The sequence below is a fragment of the Piliocolobus tephrosceles genome, chromosome 5 (genome assembly GCF_002776525.5).
Source record: "Piliocolobus tephrosceles isolate RC106 chromosome 5, ASM277652v3, whole genome shotgun sequence".
Taxonomy (NCBI): domain Eukaryota; kingdom Metazoa; phylum Chordata; class Mammalia; order Primates; family Cercopithecidae; genus Piliocolobus; species Piliocolobus tephrosceles.
Genome location: NC_045438.1, coordinates 84,717,383 through 84,736,661, shown reverse-complemented (window position 1 = coordinate 84,736,661; position 19,279 = coordinate 84,717,383). Strand labels below are relative to the sequence as shown.

The following is a 19,279-nucleotide window of genomic DNA, read 5'->3' as shown; positions in this document are numbered from 1 at the left end:
AGTTGCAGGTTGTAAATTAAGTACTTAAATAGCCATCATTAATATCTCATCTTTACCAAACATTTGGATTCCAGTACAATGGAAAAACTTTCTTTGTAATGTTAGCAAATTTTCTTCATTCCCTTTGAAAACAAAGTTGAATTTATTTGGATTCCAAACATGCTCTTAATTTCTCCTTCAATTTATTCAAGATTTGTTCTGCTAGTTAGCTCTGAGATGAGGAATTAATTCTCAACTTCAATATACCCACAAATAACCTCCAGGGATCATATTAAAATGTAGATTTTGGTTAATGGGTCTGAGGTGGGGCCTGAAATTTTACATTTCTGACAGGATACCAGCTGATGTCCATATTGCTAGTTCCAGGACCACACTCATAAGACTCAAGGAAATTATTTTTATGATACTGTGGACCAGCTTTACAATGCAACATCTAAAAACTCTGCCATTTGATGAAAAACTGAGGCCCAGTGATGGCCCACTTGTACCAAGCTAATGGAAAGAATGTTTTAAAATCATGGTCTGAGGAGAATATTTTTCTAGTTAAACACATTGTTGATTATCTTGTTTGTGATAGACAAGTTCATTGTTTTATAATATAAATATAACAAATATAATGTTAGTAATAAATAGCTTATAGCCAATCGGTGAAAGACAAGATAAACCAGTGTTTTACTGAACTTCTAAATTTGTTCAGGGATGCATTATTATAATCATAGACCATAATGCATGCTAGGAATAGTTTTGATATTTTCTATTTTCAATATCCATTTAAAAAATAGTCTGCTAATATTTTTATTCTTTGGCTCTCCTAGAAAAAAAAATGGTTTATTATTGCTGGCATGGATGATTCTGAAATTTTTCTTTTTCTTCCAAGCAATGAAAGTTTTGCAACTGTAACTCTTAAGCAGTTTGAAAGTGACTGCTGCTGCCATCTGCCTAAGCACCAAATGACTTTCTAGAAATCACAGATGGTTATGTTAGGGAAGATACCAGTTAACAGAATTTTTTTTCCAAAGTAGTGGGAAAGTTTTCACTCAAAAATTTGATAACTGTATGCGGTGCCCTGAAACTCTGCTTTGCAGAAATGAAAACCAGGGATTCCATAAATATCAAAAGAACCCATAGTTTTACTTTTTTGAAATTTTTACAGAGATAGGGACTCACCACGTTTGCCAGGCCTGTCTTGAACTCCTGGCTTCAAGTGATCTTCCCAGAGTGCTGGGATTATGGGCGTGAGCTACTGCACCTGGCTAGTTTTAATTTCCCTAAAAAGCTTATTATGAATTTGACAAAGCAATGAAATTACTTCTAAGATGTTTTCAAGGGTTGGCTGGGCACGGTGGCTCACAGCTGTGATCCCAGCACGTTGGGAGGCTGAGGCGGGTGGATCACTTGAGGTCAGGAGTTTGAGACCAGCCTGGCCAACATGGTGAAACCCTGTCTCTACTAAAGTACAAAAATTAGCTGGTGTGGTGGCACATACCTGTAATTCCACCTACTCAGGAGGCTGAGGCAGGAGAATCACCTGAACTTGGGAGACGAAGGATGCCGTTAGCCAAGATTGAGCTGCTGCACTCCAGGCTGGATGACAGAGCAAGATTCTGTCTCAAAAAAAAAAAAAAAAAGAAGTTTTCAAGTGCACCTCCCAGTAATTTGTTTGAAAGAGGAATTGTGCAAAATATCTTTCCTGACAAATATAATGCATGCCTTTGGATGGCTATTGTTAATGGATATCTCATTTATATAGTGTATTTTCTTGGTTTCTGTCATTAATCATTTTTTTAAAATGTTTTTACTTGTGAGTGCTTGATATGTTAAATAGCTTTTGTCATTAAATTATTATTAATAAAAATAGTGATATAATATTGATGTATTATCTCATAGGTGTGAATGTCACAGATCACGATTTAACATTCAGAAGTCTAACAGAGGCCCTTCAGAATAATGTCACACCATATGTAGTCTCACTGCAAGCTAAAGATTGTCCAGGTAAAACATAAATGCCATAATAACCTTGGTGAGATATTGCAGACTTCTTTCATCCTTTTCTCTCTTTTTCAGACTTTCTTTATCCCTTTTTATTGGTGGAAAGAGCACAGTATTATGTTTTGGGCAAGGTTAGGCTTGGGGGCTCTCAGAGTAATTGTGACTATTATAGAATTCTGCCTCCTTTTGCTGTCTTTATTCTTGACCCATTTCTGCCCTATCAGCTTAACTGCCAGTAGCAGTCCAGGCATTTTGCGAGATGCGTTCTTTAACCCAGTGAAATGTTTAATAAGTAGAAAGACTTAGGGCGGAAAGCTGAGAATTGGGGAATGAGGAGCTCTTGTTCATCTCAAAAGAGAGTAGACTACATGGGCTTATGTTTCAGCCACAAATCATCTTATTGTCCCGCTTTGAAAAGCCACCATGGTAAAAAATAGTCCATTGACAGAGCTAATCGTGAGCACGTGAACCCATGAAATCATAAAGAGTATTCACACTCCTTTTTTTTTTTTTTTTGAGACAAGTCTCACTGTGTTGCCTAGGCTGTACTACAGTAGCATGATCATAGCTCAGTGCAGCCCTGAACTCCTGGCCTCAAGCAATTCTCCCACCTCAGCTTCCCTGGTACCTAGGACTACAGGTGCATGCCAGTACGCTCAGCTACACTGTGGGGTTCATTGTTGTTTATAGAGATTGGGTCTTGCTATGTTGTCCAGACTGTTCTGGAACTCCTGGGCTCAAGCAGTCCTGCCTCGGCTTCCCACAGTGCTGGGATTACATCTTGAGTCACCATGCCTGGCCATAATGTAGTAAAATTTGTTTGGATTTAGATTGATAAAAGATTTATGTGCTTATATTGCTTTCATATTTATAAACTGATTGAAATTAAGTAAAAGTCCTTAAAGGCATCTTTTAAAATGGCTATATGAAAGATTTATAATCAGTAAAATAATTCATATGACACTTGATTTTTCTTAGGGACCTTGAAAACTGTTTCTTTTTCTGTGTAATTTAAATACATATTCCTAAAATTTATAGTTTGCTTGTCTACACATTTGCTTATGTGACCTTTTTATTGTAGATAATATACATAAGTGGCCAGGAGTAGTGGTTCACACCTGTAATCCCAGCACTTTGGGAGGCCGAGGCAGGCAGATCATGAGGTGAGGAGTTCGAGATCAGCCTGGCCAACATGGTGAAACCCCGTCTCTACTAAAAAATACAAAAATTAGCTGGGCATGGTGGCACGTGACTGTAATCCCAGCTAGTGGGGAGGCTTGAGGCAGGAGAATCGCTTGAACCCAGGAGGTGGAGGTTGCAGTGAACCGAGATCCTGCCACTGTACTCCAGCCTGGGCGACAGAGTGAGACTCCATCTCAAAAAAAAAAAAAAAAAAAAAATTGATAATATACATAAGCTTTGGTCTAGTCTTAGTCTGAATTAATGCAGGTACTAATGAGCATCGATAGTTAATATGTTAAATGTTATATTAGCTATATTGATGGTAAGTATAAAAAAACACATTCTACCAAAAAAGAGTAATATACTGATCAAGAAGTTTCAAGAGCTTTGGTTTTATTTATAGAAGAGGCAGAGATAAGCTTTCTTACTTTTTATATTCCACAGATATGAAACATTTTTTGCAAAAGTTGGTCTCACAGTTGATGGACTGCTGTGTAGATATAAAATCCAAAGAGGAGGAAAGTGTTCAGGTCACCCAAAGAAAAACACATTATTCAATGGATTCACTTTCCAGTTGGTATATGACTGTCACACAGGTAGATATAAACTGATGATTTTCTCCCCCAAGGAAATTGATATATGATTGATATGTCTTGGAATAATATTAGACATAGTACTGTTTTGATCTAACAAGGATATGCTTCTGCAGCACTAGGTATTAATTTAAAAGTAGCTATTTTTCTAATACTACTCAAATTAAAAACTTTTTTTTACTAGTATGTAGCCTAATTCCTGGTAAGTGCTTACGTTTTTACAAGGACATATTTGTGGGAGAATGTCCTCTAATGACAAAAACAGAGCATCAGGAATTGCCTCTGTTGCAGGTTCCATCTCTGTGACAATAGCTATAACTTCAATATATTATCTTTTAGGTTCCTCAGTGTTTGCTTTATCCGATAGAACCATGCTGCTAGTATCCGCTGTCAACTTAGTTCAATGAAGAGTAATCATGGATTTTCTAAAATCTAATTTGTTTTATGTTTAGAGTTCTTAGGGAATCAGTGCTCTTTAAGTAAAGTATGTTCAACAAACATAAATAAAAAGAAGTTCCATTCTACCATGACAGTCTGGTGAAAAAGAATAACCTAAGTTAACACTAGGTAACTGCGTCCTAAAACCATAGTCTTAGGTTATGGTGCTATGTACCCAGACAGTATGGGGAAAAAAATACTGGGGTTACATTTTCCAATCAATATTTTTGCTGAAATCATCATAAGTGAAGTTTCATTTTGCCTTATATAGGGACTAAACTATGTCTAATACTTAACCAGAATACCTTATTTGCTCCACAATTTTAGACTTTCCAGAAATCAAATGCTACTTTCAGTTTGTGTCAGATATCTTTTTAAAAATTGAGATTGGACCAGATGATACCTAGTATCCATTTCAGGCTTGAAATTTCACAGTGGCAGAGTAGCAAGTACTACTATTCATTATGTTTTTTTATTAAAAATACTAGTTCTCACCGTGAAGCAAAGCAGAATATAACTTTCTACCAATCGAAAAATCAATTTTGTAGAAAATGTTCTCTTCTTCCATGTTTTTTTCTGTCATTTCCTTAGCAGAAAATATAAATATTTCATATGAATTATAGAGTTTTGCTGAACCTTTTTCTTCTTGGTTATTATTCCCATGTCAGACACAGAAAGATTCTAGTAACCTGAGTTTCTGTTTATCATGTGGTAAGAAAAAAAACAGTGTTATTGTGAAATTTAAAGAGAGATAAGTCAACATGTGGTATTATAACATTGTTTGAGTGGTAAGGCTTACCTTTAACTCTTTCTTTCTGCAATGGTTTAAAAGAAGACAGACCCAACATGTGGCATTATAACATTGTTTGAGTGGTAAGGCTTACTTTTAACTCTTTCTTTCTGCAATGGTTTAAAAGAAGACAGACCCAAAAATGCCAAGCAAAAAGAGGACTACTTCTAGCCAATGGCAGTCTCCTCCTGTTGTGGTTATCTTGAAGGATATGGAAAGCTTTGCCACAAAAGTACTACAAGACTTCATAATCATCAGCAGGTAGATGGTATATCGCCTGGCTTTTATGAAAAATTCCCTTTTTAAGAAAGTATTACTTTTAACTTGAAAACTATAATCTTAATTTTAATACCAACTGGATAAAAATCAAAGTATTCAAATTCTTTATAATTGAATATTCAGAGACCTCCTATCAGATTTTCCATTTGCTTTTTGAGCCAAGAATGAGAATCAAAGGCACATTTAGCCAGTTTTAAATTGACATGGTAAGACAGTGTTAAATACGGTTTATCTCACCAAGATTGACTGTCTCTTACTCACCTATTAAGTAGATAAACTACGCCAGTTGAGGTTTTTGTTTTTTGTTTTTTTCTTTTTTTTTGAGATGGAGTTTCGCTCTGTCGCCCAGGCTGGAGTGCAGTGGTATGAACTTGGCTCACTGCAACCTCCACCTCCTGGGTTCAAGTGATTCTCCTGCCTCAGCCTTCTGAGTAGCTGGGATTACAGGTGCCCACCACCACACCTGGCTAATTTTTGTATTTTTAGTAGAAACAGAATTTCACCATGTTGGCCAGGCTGGTCTCCTACTCCTGACCTCAGGGGATCTGCCTGCCTCAGCCTCCCAAAGTGCTGGGATTACAGGAGTGAGCCACCGCGCCTGGCCAAGTTGAGATTTTTATTAGGTCTTATTTTCTGATACCCATCCATCCTTAGATGCTGTGAGTTACATACAGTTTTACTAAGCAAAAGTGTCTTCTAAATAACATTATCTTGCATTTATATAATATTTCTAGTGAGAAACTATTTTCATGATTGCATTGCATCTTCAAAGCAATCATGTGAGACTCAGAATTGAAATAATATTTTAAAATCCAGTGACATGCATTTTCCATGGTGTATTTTTTAGGATGGAATTTATTTTGGCCTCTTCTATATGTCAACTTGCTTTAATAGTTATAGCTACATTTGACTAAAGCTATATATTTTGTTGAATAATTTACTAGTATACTTTATTTTATTTTTATTTTATTTTGGAGACGGAGTCTCACTCTATCCCCCAGGCTGGAGTGCAGTGGCGGGTTCTTGACCCCCTGCCACCTCCGCCTCCTGGGTTCAAGCGGTTCTCATGCTTCAGCCTCCCGAGTGGCTGGGATTACAGGTGCCCGCTGCCATGCTTAGCTAATTTTGTATTTTTAGTAGAGACAGCGTTTCACCATTTTAGCAGGCTGGTCTCAAACTCCTGACCTCAGGTGATCCACCTTTGTTGGCCTCCCAAAGTGCTAGGATTACAGACATGAGCCACCACACCTGGCTAATTTACTAATGTACTTTAAATTCCTACTTTGATAGGATCTTTTTTCCCTCATTGACTCTACGAGTTCTAGATCCTAGGAGTTTCCTTTTTTTTTTTGAGACAGTCTGGCTCTGTCACCCAGGCTAGAGTGCAGTGACATGATGTCAGCTCACTTCAACCTCCACCTCCTGGACTCATGCAGTCCTCCCTTCTCAGCTCCCCAAGTAGCTAGGACTACAGGCACATGCCACCATGCCCAGCTAATTTTTGTATTTTTTGTAGAGATGGGGTTTTGCCGTGTTGCCCAGGCTGGTCTCAAACTCCTGGCCTCAAGAGATCTGCCTGCCTCAGTCTTCCAAAATGCTGGGATTACAGGCATGAACCATCGCACCCAGCCCAGATCCTAGGACTTCTCTTAATGCTAACACTGAACTGCTTAGCATGCTGGGAAAGTACACAGTACAAAATAGTGACAGAAAAGCTGTGTTTTTTTGGAGCTTAGACTTAATGACTACCTTAGCCATCAAAAGTGAGGAGGACTATAGATAGGGCTCAGACTTTGAATGAGAGATTAAATTGAATGGTATCTAACACCTCTTCTAACACTTAAGATTGTGTAATCTTCAGCCCAGGCACGGTGGCTCACGCCTGTAATCCCAGCGCTTTGGGAGGCAGAAGTGGGTGGATCACATGAGGTCAGGAGTTTGAGACCAGCCTGACCAATGTGGTGAAACCTCATCTCCACTAAAATTAAAAAATTAGCCAGGCATGGTGGCACATGCCTGTAGTCTCTCAGCTACTCGGGTGGCTGAGGCGGGAGAATTGCTTGAACCCAGGAGGCGGAGGTTGTAGTGAGCCGAGATTGTACACTGCACTCCAGTCTGGGTGACAGAGCGGAACTCCATCTCAAAAAAAAAAAAAAGAAAAGAAAAAAGATTGTATAATCTTTGGGAAAACTTCCTGGACCTCTCTGTTCTTATTTATAAAATGAGAGGATTTATTAAGAGATTAATTTCAGAGCTAGACTGTCTGGAAAGTAATTATTTTTCTGTTTAAAAGAAGAAAGTGAAAGACTTAGAAAATTTTAGTATTTGCAATGATAATCCTTAATAGTGTCTTATAAAGTAAGCATTAAACTAAAGTTTGTCTTATCTTGAAATATGATGTATTGAAATATATTTGCTACATAAATTTCACTTTTGTGTCTTTCTTTCAAAACTAGTCAACATCTCCATGAATTTCCACTAATACTCATTTTTGGAATTGCCACATCTCCTATTATCATCCACCGATTGCTTCCTCATGCAGTATCATCTCTATTGTGCATAGAACTGTTCCAATCTTTGTCTTGTAAGGAGCACCTGACTACGGTACTCGATAAGGTAAAAAGAATAAGTTTTACCAGTGAAATAGGATGAAAAGAAAACTGCCAATAATAGCTTGTTAACATAACTGTTAATGATAAGCCTCTACAACTTTCTGAGTACTATATTGAACATATTCTTTCACATACTTTAATATTTTTACTTAATAATTTTTGTAGTGTTTTATAGTTTTACAGTGATTTTGTATATTACCTCTTTTGTACTTACCTCTTTTTATCTTTACTCAGTAAAAAATTGTAGATTTATAATGTAAATTTTTACAGAATTTGTAGACTTCCTAGTAATATATTCCTAGTAATATATTTTGACTCTTACATTTTAGTTTTTCTAATTTTTATTTTTTTGAGAAGGCACCTAGCTCTGTCACCCAGGCTGGATGTGGTGGTGCAAGCTTGGCTCACTGCAACCTCCGCCTCCCAGGTTCAAGTGATTCTCCTGCCTCAGCATCCTGAGTAGCTGGGACTACATGTGGTGCGCCACCACGCCTGGCTAATTTGTATTTTTAGTAGACACAGGGTACCATATTGGCCAGGCTGGTCTGGAACTCCTGACCTCAAGTGATCTACCCACCTTGGCCTCCCAAAGTGCTGGGATTACAGGCACGAGCCACCACACCCAGCCTGACTCTTACATTTTGTATAAAATGATTTGAAATTTTTAATGGACTGTTTCCTAACTGATTTGTCATGCTGCTCATGACAGCAAATAAATACTAACATTTTCCTAGACCTCAGCAACTAAAGTTAATTAACTATGTTTCTACATAAATGCAAGTATGATTCTTTAATATTGACTGTATTAGTCTGTTATCACGCTGCTGATAAAGACACACCTGAGACTGGGCAATTTACAAAAGAAAGAGGTTTAATGGACTCATAGTTCCACTTGGCTGGGGAGACCTCACAATCAAGGTGGAAGGCAAAGAGGAGCAAGTCACATCTTACATGGATGACAGCAGGCAAAGAGAGAGAGCTTGTGCAGGGGAATTCCTCTTTATAAAACCATCAGATTTTGTAAGACTTATTCACTGTCATGAGAATGGCATGGAAAGGACTTTTCCCCATGATTCAGTTACCTCCCACCAAGTCCCTCCCACAGCACTTGGGAATTCAAGATGAGATTTGGTTGTGGACACAGCCAAACCATATCATTGACCTTCCCCAAATTTCTTCTGGACTCACCTCCTTTAAGATGTGCTTTATGCTGCTTATTTAAGGTAAACTAATAACAGCCTGCCCACTAGCCACTTATACATGGATTTTGTATTTTTGGTTTTTTCCATAAAGGTGATTTATAGACACTTTAAGGAAAATGTTTTTCAGACTACAGTTTTTAAATTTGCTTGGCTAGGCTGGAAAGGGTGGCAAGCACCTATAATCCCTGCTACTTGGTAGGCTGAGGTGGGAGGATCACTTGAGCCTAGAAGTTCAAGGTTACAGTGAGCTATGATGCCACCACTGCACTCCAGCCTGGGCAAAAGAGCAAGACCTTTCTTCTACCAAAAAAAAAAAAAAAAACTTGGTTATAACCAAATTCAATTGGCCTTTTACAACTATGCTTCTGTTTAAGAAGCCTTTTTTGGCTTTTCATTTTCAGATGTAAAACATCACTATAGACTATTGAAAATTAGCTGAATAATACAAATTCAGCTATTCTATACTTTTGTAATAGACATTTGTGTTAATTTTGTGTTTCTCATTCAACAATACATAATATGTTACTCCTTAATTTGAATCAGTAGGATTGAAAAAAATCTCATCTGGTAATAAGAATTGCCAAAGCCTGCAGCTTCTTCAGTGGTTTCTGGTGGGGGAAAAAAAGGATCATATAGTTAATAGGTGGTATTTTTTAAATTAGGAATTTGATGGAAGATGGTATAGATCTTTGGTTCTGAAGATATAGTATAAGTAGCTTCTTTTTGTTACTGTTGTATAAATTAACTTAAAATTTTTGTTGGCATTTGAGCTTAAAAAACCCAGCTATTATCACATCTTTCGTAGTTAACTGTGTCATAGTATCATTCTTTGCCTCACTATTAATACTTAATATTTATGAAGAGTGAAGACTAACAAGGAGTGTGTCTCCCTCCCTTTTAATCTCTTTCAGCTACTTCTTACAACTCAGTTTCCCTTTAAAATAAATGAAAAAGTATTACAGGTTCTGACCAACATCTTTTTGTATCATGATTTCTCAATTCAAAACTTTATAAAAGGACTTCAGGTAAGAACACAGTAATGGGTTTGAAAATTCTCAAACTGATTCTAAATAATTTGCACAGTATTACAGGCTGTCTAGTGTCATAGGCATTTTAATGGCAAAGTCTAGAGTAAGTAAATTCCAGTTACTTTATTCTAGGTTCTACCATTCCTTTGTTACCTTGTAGCAAAATGTAGAGAATACATTCATTAGGATGTCAATAATGGGAAAAGAGTTCTATTCCAGCAATTCTTAACCATTTTGGGGGTAGGGACAAGGGGATTTTTCTGGTTTGTTTCTGAGACTCTCATGAAAGCTTATGGACTTTTTCTACCAAGGAAATGCTATATATAAAGAGTCAGCAAACTTCTGTAAAGGGCCAGATATTGAACATTTTTAGCTGTTTTTTTTTTGTTTTCCCGATATGGAGTCTCACTTAGTTGCCCAGGCTGGAATGCAGTGGCATGATCTCAGCTCACTGCAACCTTCGCCTCCCAAGTTCAAGTACTTCTTCTGCCTCAGCCTCCCATGTAGCTGGGATTACAGGTGCGTGCCACCACCCCTGGCTAATTTTTGTATTTTTAATAAAAATGGGGCTTCACCATGTTGGCCAGACTGGTCTCGAACTCTTGACCTCAGGTGATCCACCCACTTCAGCTCCCAGAGTGTTTAGCTTTTAGCAAAGCTAAAAACGCCCAGCCTGTTTTTAGCTTTGCATGCTACATGTGGTCACTGCTATTGCTGCTTCTGTTTCTTCTTTAATAATCCTTTAAAGATATAAAAAACATTTTTAGTTCCTGGACCATGCATGTGTGTGTGTGTGTGTCTCTGTAATTCATATTCTGATACACTGGGAATGCATTTTCACTAGTTTCATGAATTGCCCGAAGCTGATTCAGGAATTTAGCTTCATGATATATGCCGTAACCTAAACAGATCCCCATTCTCCAGTTGTTTAAAAGTTAGTATTATTTCCTTTTCTTGGCAGCTACATAAGTGTAGTCATTGTGAACACATGCCAGTTGTCTAGTGCATTAAAACCTATATATTATGCCAGGCACAGTGGTTCATGCCTATAATCCCAGCATTTTAAGAAGTCAAGGTGGGAGGATCACTTGAGCTTAGGAGTTTGAGACCAGCCTGAAAAACATAATGCAGCCTCATCTCTACTAAAAATTAAAAAATAAGCCAGGCATGGTGGCTTATTTACAAAGTCCCAGGTCCTTGGGAGGGTGAGGTGGGAGAATCACATGAGCCTGGGAAGTCAAGGCTGCAGTGAGCCGTAATTGTGCCAATGCATTCTAGCCTGGACGACAGAGCAAGAGACCTGTCTCTATAAAAAAAAATTCTGATTTTAAAAACTTATATATATTAGTAACCTTTGGTGCGAAAGTTCAATTTGATAATACTTCATCTTTGTGTAGTGTCTTGAAAATTATAAATTACCATGTTTTCTTCCTTCAAAAAAAGATTGCAGTGGTTTCTTTGGCTAATATGTATCTTTTCTTCCCAACTTTGACTTTTTAAAGCGTATTTTAAAGGAATAAAGCATTATTTACCTTAGCAATGTGTAGAATTAAATGATATTAAGATAAAACTTCCTAATTATTTCTTTAATTTCATTTCATTCATTTACTCATAAATATTTGTCAGGAACCTATTGTCAACCAAGCACTATGCTGAACCCTGAAGATACAGATCAAAAAAGAAATCTCTGCCTTCAAATTGTTCTTTGTTTAATCATGGAGGCAAAAGAGTAAACCCACAAGTCTGAGTAGTCAATGCTATGAAAGAAACATGCCTTGGGGTTCCATAGGAGAACAGAAGTGTATTCCTAAGAAACAGGAGCTAGCCAGGTCAGAATTTCAGGCAAAAGCAACAGTAGAGGAAGAGAGATCTGTTAGAATGCTATTGCAGTAATCTAGACAGGACATGACAAGGAGTTAAATAAACTAAGGTAATGGTAGTGGAACTAGAGAGGAGGAAACAAATTTGAGGATGAGATCGAATCAAAAAACCTAAGTAGGTTTTATGACTAAGTAGGTGATAGGGTTTTGTTTTGTTTTGTTTTGTTTTGTTTTTTCTTACTTGACTTGAAGCTGAAAGGATGTTTAAGAGAGGAGCAAGGTGACACATGCTCTAGCTTGGCAGATTGGAGGTTAGTACCGTTTATTAACTGTACATGTTAATACATAGCAAAGAGCAAGGTTATTATGAGAAAAGGATGAGTTTCCTTTTGTATATGGTTAATTTAGGGGTGTGTTAGATATAAAGATTTTGTGCTCTAGGAGAAAGGTTTGGACTGGAAATAGATATTTAGGACTTATCCTTAAAAGGTGGCAGTTAAAGTCATGTTATGAGGATGAAATGTCACCTAGAGGGAGTAAGGAAAGACTAACCAACCTGTAAAAGTGAGCAGTAGAAAAGGAGACTAAAAACAAGGAGAACCAATAGAAAGTGGAGTACCACTGAAGCCAAGGGAAAAAGAGATTCAGGAAATAGAAACTGTACTCTAAATACCTTGAGACAGAAAGTCAAGGACATTAACCAAGTTACTTAATCTCTCTGGGTCTCAGTTTTCTCATTTGTAAAATAAGGCAATCAGATTAGATGATTTTATGGTTTCATGATAATTTATTAAGCACCTTCTTTATGCGTGACACTTTACTAAACTATTTACATGTTTTTTTTTGTTTTTGTTTCTTTCTGAGGTGGAGTTTCGCTCTGTCACCCAGGCTGGAGTGCAGTGGCATAATCTGAGCTCACTGCAAACTCCGCCTCCTGATTTCAAGTGATTCTCCTGCCTCAGCCTCCTAAGTAGCTGAGATTACAGGCGTGCATCACCACATCTGGCTAATTTTGTATTTTTGGTAGAGATGGGGTTTCACCATGTTGGCCAGGCTGGTCTTGAACTCCTGATCTCTAGTGATCCGCCCACCTTGGCCTCCCAAAGTGCTGATATTTTAGGCGTGAGCCACCTTGCCTGGCCTACGTGGTTTTATTCACATGTATTGTCCTCAGTTTTGCACATGAAGAAATTAAGATTTAAGTTAAGTAGCTTGGCCAAGGTCACACCACTGACAAGTGACAACATCTTTAGACCTCATTTTCCCAGTTTTCCTAGTCCTCAGTGGAAAATATTGGTAAGTCCTGATTTCTACTTGAGACAGAGTCTCACTCTCTTGCCCAGGCTGGTCTCAAACTCCTGAGCTCAAGCAATCTTCCCATCTTAGTTTCCTGAGTAACTAGGACTATGTAATTGCTGATTTCCATAGGGTGTACAGCAGGACATACTGTCATTCTGTGTGTTTTAGGTTTTCCCTTCATTAGGTGGATATATTAACAAACTTGTTGATTGACCCAGATATTGAAAACACACTTGAACAAAATAGTTAAGTGATAATGGGTTCATATCCTGTTTGTAGCTCTACTGTAACTTCTGTGGCTTCCTCCTATTCCTCTTCCGCAGCAAGCCTCTTAGCCTGTTTAGTTTTTATTTTTCTCATGTCTAAGAAGTAGTGTTAACATTGGGATAAACATTATCAGTTTGGCTTAATTAGAAAAGATAAGAACAAAATTATGTTAATATGTGCAAAAGTAATTTAGCACCTGGCATAAACAGTTGCTTTCTATTTTGTACTTGTTTCTAAGTTAGGCAGTCCCTTTGCCTTACAGCCTTAGAGAATGGACTATTTTGGAAGATTTCCTCTAGCCTTGGGTATCTTGTCCTTAGCATTATAAACTCAGAAATTCATTATCAGTTCCCCCAGGAAGGATCAAGCCCAAGATTATTGATTTATCCCAAACAAATACCTTAAGATGGATATGTAACCTAACATGCTAATTTATTAATTTGTGATGAGGAGCAACCAGTATCAAGGTACCCGAAAATACCAAACTGGTCAAGCAAAGTTTGCTTAGAATCAATAAATGAACATTTGCATAGTCTTGTTAGTTATACCAGTTTCTAGGTATAAAACTCAAGACTATCCAAATGTATACAAGAGTATCCAAATGTTCATTATGTTGATTCTAAGCAAACTGAACGTTAGAATCTGGAAAATCGTCTTCCCTTCTACCATAGAGCCCACAGCATTCTATTATTAGAATACTTATATCTACCAGATAGTACACCATGTTTTCCTCCATGGGAAAAAAATGAATTTGAAAAGGTAAATTTTCATCATTCACTTTAATCCATAGGCACAGCTCCTACCATTGTAGCTTTTTTTTTTTTTTTTTTTTTTTGTAACAGACCAGTTTTTACACTGATTTTAGATTGGCATTTTCTTATGAGTATCGGGATATCTATTAGACCCTTAAGTTAAACCTCAGTTTGGTCCGCACCACATTTATAATTATTATGTGTTGCTTTTGCAGATAGCTGATCTATCCATTTGTATTAGTTTGCCTTAGTTTGTATTTCAAAGATTACCATTTTCTGATCTTCCCAAAATTGGAACCTTAAAATATGAGAGTTATATAGCCATTTTTATGTTGTTTGCAGTATTATTGTGACATTATTAAATATATTAGTGCCATAAATACTTTGGCTCTTTAAAAGAAAATCCTTAAAATTGAGCAGACATAGCACAATAGATTTAGGGCCAAAATATAATAAATATGTTTAATCTTCACATGTCTTTCAGCTTTCTCTATTAGAGCATTTCTATTCCCAGCCCTTAAGTGTCCTGTGCTGTAATCTTCCAGAAGCCAAAAGAAGAATAAATTTTTTATCAAATAATCAATGTGAAAACATCCGACGTCTTCCATCTTTTAGGAGGTAAAAAGAGAAGTACATATTTAACACATATTATACTAGAATTTGAGACTAAATAAGAGATCTCAGATCCAGTTTTTTCTGAAGTAGGGGAAAGAATAGTAACCTATTCGGTTTTTAAGTGTGGGATTTCCTTGTTGGATTTGAAAATTTGGCAAAAGGAAAGTATTTTTACAAAGGGACATAATTTGCAGGTTCTCCAGAGTTACTTTTTAGAAATAACGTTTCCTATTCCTGGGGTTTATGGCCTTTTTAAATGTTTATAGACTATGAAGTCCAGCTGATTTAAGGAGTTTAAAATTACCATTAAACCATAAATGTCATACTGAATTTATTTTTGTGAAGAAATGAAAAAAATGTGGCTGCCAATCTTGTTAGTTCTTATCCCCAATATGCTATTTAAACATATTGAATCTTTAATTTTCTCTTTTTGTGTATGGAATGGTAAAAATTCTAGGTACGTGGAAAAACAAACTTCAGAAAAGCAAGTTGCGCTCTTGACCAATGAGAGATGTTTGAAGGTAGGAACGTGAATGTGTTTCAGTTTCATTCTCTTTTTCCTTTCATAAAGAATATGCACATAACATTTATTGAGTTAATAAAACATATTTGTGCATCTTAGTATTTATACATTGAAGTACTGGGTCTTGATAGTCAATTAGGAATGTGAGTTTTAAAGATGACATGAAACCTTAGCTCTAAAAGATGAGGCTTTTTTTAATCAAGAAAAAATATTAACTGAAACACCAAGTTTCTCTTGTCGCCTATTTTGAAAGCAACTTTAGATCTATAGAGATCTGCTATGTGAATCTTTTCCCACCTAACAGTTTTGGAATCTGCCAGCAATTTCATTTTAATATTCTTTTTAAAGGCTGTGATAAATAAAAGCATTTAGAAGCCAGGCAGCTTAGGCGTCTACTGCTAAGTGGGTATTGATTTGATTTGAAGAAATATTGTATATTGATATTATAACGCTAGGAAAGAAGTAATGAGCTTAGAAGATTATCAGTTAGCTGTACAACATAGGGAATATCAAAAGGAGGGCTTTTTTTCTTTGTTGAATAAATAATACTTGGATATATACATAATTCAAAAGGTAAAGATTACAGTGAAAGGCTTCCTTTCACTTCTTGTCTTTCAACTACCCATGTCCCTTCCCTGGATATAGCCAGTGTTACTGGTTTCTTATGTTTCATTCTAGATGTAGTCTCCATACATACAAGTAATTATATTTTGGCAGTTGGCTGCTTCTTACAATATTTTGCACCTTGTTTTATTTTGTACTTAATTTTAGAAATCATTCCATATTAGTACTGAAGAGTGACATAGTAGTCTATTCAATTAATGTACCTTTTTAAAGAACATGTCTCTTACCGATGAGCATTTAGAAACACATAATGTCACATTTATTTTCATACTCCTCATGACTTTTTTTAGGAAAAAGTTGTTAGAATATTGTAATGATAGTAAGGTGAGATTGAAGGTAAGCCATAGTGCTAAAGATGAGTTTTGGTAATACATGTGATTTTCAGATTTTGAACAAGAGAATGTTAGATCTTATACGTGTACAATTATATGTCAATTTAAAAAATTTAAAATGTGTTTTAAAAAATGTTAAGATTCTAGAGGGCATGTGTTTACCTCCATTGGTAATTTATGCCCATTATAAATGCTCAAAAAATATTCAGAATGGCTTTTATTAAACCTTTTATTAAACATTATTTCTAATGTAGAATCCACACTGGGCCGTAATATAAAATCACTTCTAGATTGGGCTCAATAATCATTTTAGTAATCTCTGTAATGCCTTCAGAGCAGTATAGGAGGTTCTCAGACACCCATGCAGGTTGTTTTGCTGGGAAGAAATTTAAGAACTAGTGAGAAAGAATGTGTGCCTGTTTATTGAGTCTTTGAAGATTGGCTAGATTAGCTCTCTGCTGAGTCAGCTAGTTGCCAAGTCCATTTCCTGCTAGAACTTTCTGTCAGAATGTATTTCAGAAGCCAGGAATAGATTTTTTAAGAGTACCTTTAACCATTGAGATGACAGAGGGAGAGAATGTCTAGCCTAGTGTATTACAGAAATTGCCTGACATTGGTCAGGCACAGTGGCTCATGCCTATCATCCCAGCACTCTGTGAGGCCTGGGTGGGTGGATCACTTGAGGTGAGGAGTTTGAGACCAGTCTGGCCAACATAGTGAAACCCCATCTCTACTAAAAATACAAAAATTAGCTGGATGTGGTGGCATGTGCCTGTAGTCCCAGCTACTCAGGAGGCTGAGGCAGGAGAATCGCTTGAACCTGGGAGGTGGAGGCTGTGGTGAGCCGAGATTGTACCACTGCACTCCAGCCTGGGTGACAGAGCAAGACTCTGTCTTTAAAAAAAAAAAGAGTCTGACGTTTATGTCTGCTTTTCAGTGACGTTTTGCATATTTTCTTAGCATTTATTTATGCTATCCTTGTTCCTGTTGCATTGTCAGACTGTCAGTTTTGCTTGTTATGATCTTTGGTGTATTCATTTTCAAATTACATACTTTGTCATTTAAAGGCATGTTTTCTTGAGACTTACACAGTGAGAAATATGAAGAAGCACAGAGATATGTACCCTTACCCTGAGAAAGTTACCCACAGGGCTACCTGCTGAAATCAAAAGACAGAAAATGTCTGAGAAAAAATGAATATTTTAGACTGGGCACAGTGGCTCACTCCTGTAATCCCAGCATTTTGGGAATCTGAGATAGGAAGATCACTTGAAGTCAGGAGTTCAAGACCAGCCTGGCCACTATGGTGAAACCCCTTCTCTTCTAAAAATACAAAAATTAGCTGGGCATAGTGGTGCATGCCTGTAATTTGAGCTACTCCAGAGGCTGAGGCAGGAGAATCACTTGAACCTGGGAGGTGGAGTTTGCAGTGAGCCGAGATCATACCCTAGCCTGGGCAACAGAGCAAGACTGTTTCAAAAAAAAAATAATAATTTGTCTATTGATTTTTTAGTTGAGAGAAAAAGTATCTTTGAATATTCTCATAATAATGCTTCTCTTTTTATAGTTTCATAAAAATACATGACAATCAATAATGTGGTACTACAAAATATAAGAAATTTTATATTTGAACTGCAGTTACTCATTAGCTATCTATATTTAAGAAAATCGCTTACCTTATTTAAGCCTCAATTTTCTTTCTTTTTTTTTTTTTTTTATTATACTTTAAGTTCTAGGGTACATATGCACAACATGCAGGTTTGTTACGTAGGTAGACGTGTGCCGTGTTGGTTTGCTGCATCCATCAGCTCATCATTACTTTAGGTATTTCTCCTAATGCTGTCCTTCCCCCAACACCCACCAAAAGGCCCTGGTGTGTGATGTTCCCTGCCCTGTGTTTATGTGTTCTCATTGTTCAGCTCCCACCTGTGAGTAAGAACATGTGGTATGTGGTTTTCTGTCCTTGTGATAGTTTGCTGAGAATGATGGTTTCCAGCTTCATCCATGTCCCTTCAAAGGACATGAACTCATCCTTTTTTATGGCTGCATAGTATTCCATGGTGTATATGTGCCACATTTTCTTAATCCAGTCTATCATTGATGGACATTTGGGTTGGTTCCAAGTCTTTGCTATTGTGAATAGTGCTGCAATAAACATACGTGTGCGTGTGTCTTTATAGTAGTATGATTTATAATCCTTTGGGTATATAACCAGTAATGGGATTGCTAGGTCAAATGGTATTTCTAGTTCTAGATCCTTGAGGAATCGCCACACTGTCTTCCACAATGTTTGAACTTATTTACACTCCTACCAATAGTGTAAAAGCGTTTATATTTCTCCACATCCTCTCCAGCATCTGTTGTTTCTTGACTTTTTAATGATCGCCATTCTGACTGGTGTGAGATGGTATCTCATTGTGGTTTTGATTTGCATTTCTCTGATGACCACTGATGATAAACATTTTTTCATATGTCTGTTGGCTGCATAGATGTCTACTTTAGAGAAGTGTCTGTTCATATCCTTTGCCTGCTTTTTGATGGGGTTGTTTTTTTCTTGTAAATTTGTTTAAGTTCTTTGTAGATTCTGGATATTAGCCCTTTGTCAGATGGGTAGATTGCAAACATTTTCTCCCATTCTGTAGGTTGCCTGTTTACTGTGATGACAGTTTATTTTGCTGTGCAGAAGCTCTTTAGTTTAATTAGATTCCATTTGTCAATTTTGGCTTTTGTTGCCATTGCTTTTGGTGTTTTAGTCATGAAGTATTTGCCCAGGCCTATGTCTTGGTATCACCTAGGTTTTCTTCTAGGGTTTTTATGGTTTTAGATCTTACATTTAAGTCTTTGATCTATCTTGAATTAATTTTTGTATAAGGTTAAGGAAGGGATCCAGTTTCAGCTTTCTACATATGGCTACCCAGTTTTCCCAGCACCATT

At 36.9% G+C, this 19,279-nt stretch overlaps 1 protein-coding gene across 6 annotated transcripts in view; it reads left to right on the top strand.

Annotated features, from left to right (window-relative positions):
• ORC3 (origin recognition complex subunit 3) overlaps positions 1-19,279 on the top strand; it is a 72,923-nt gene that overhangs the window by 13,352 nt on the left and 40,292 nt on the right. For all 6 annotated transcript variants that reach the window (XM_023205257.2, XM_023205256.2, XM_023205259.2 and 3 more), the window contains 7 exons: positions 1,888-1,992; positions 3,616-3,767; positions 5,120-5,253; positions 7,728-7,887; positions 9,997-10,110; positions 14,736-14,869; positions 15,324-15,387. In XM_023205257.2, the coding sequence (XP_023061025.1) occupies positions 1,888-1,992; positions 3,616-3,767; positions 5,120-5,253; positions 7,728-7,887; positions 9,997-10,110; positions 14,736-14,869; positions 15,324-15,387 (863 nt within the window). The remainder of the gene's footprint in view (positions 1-1,887; positions 1,993-3,615; positions 3,768-5,119; positions 5,254-7,727; positions 7,888-9,996; positions 10,111-14,735; positions 14,870-15,323; positions 15,388-19,279) is intronic.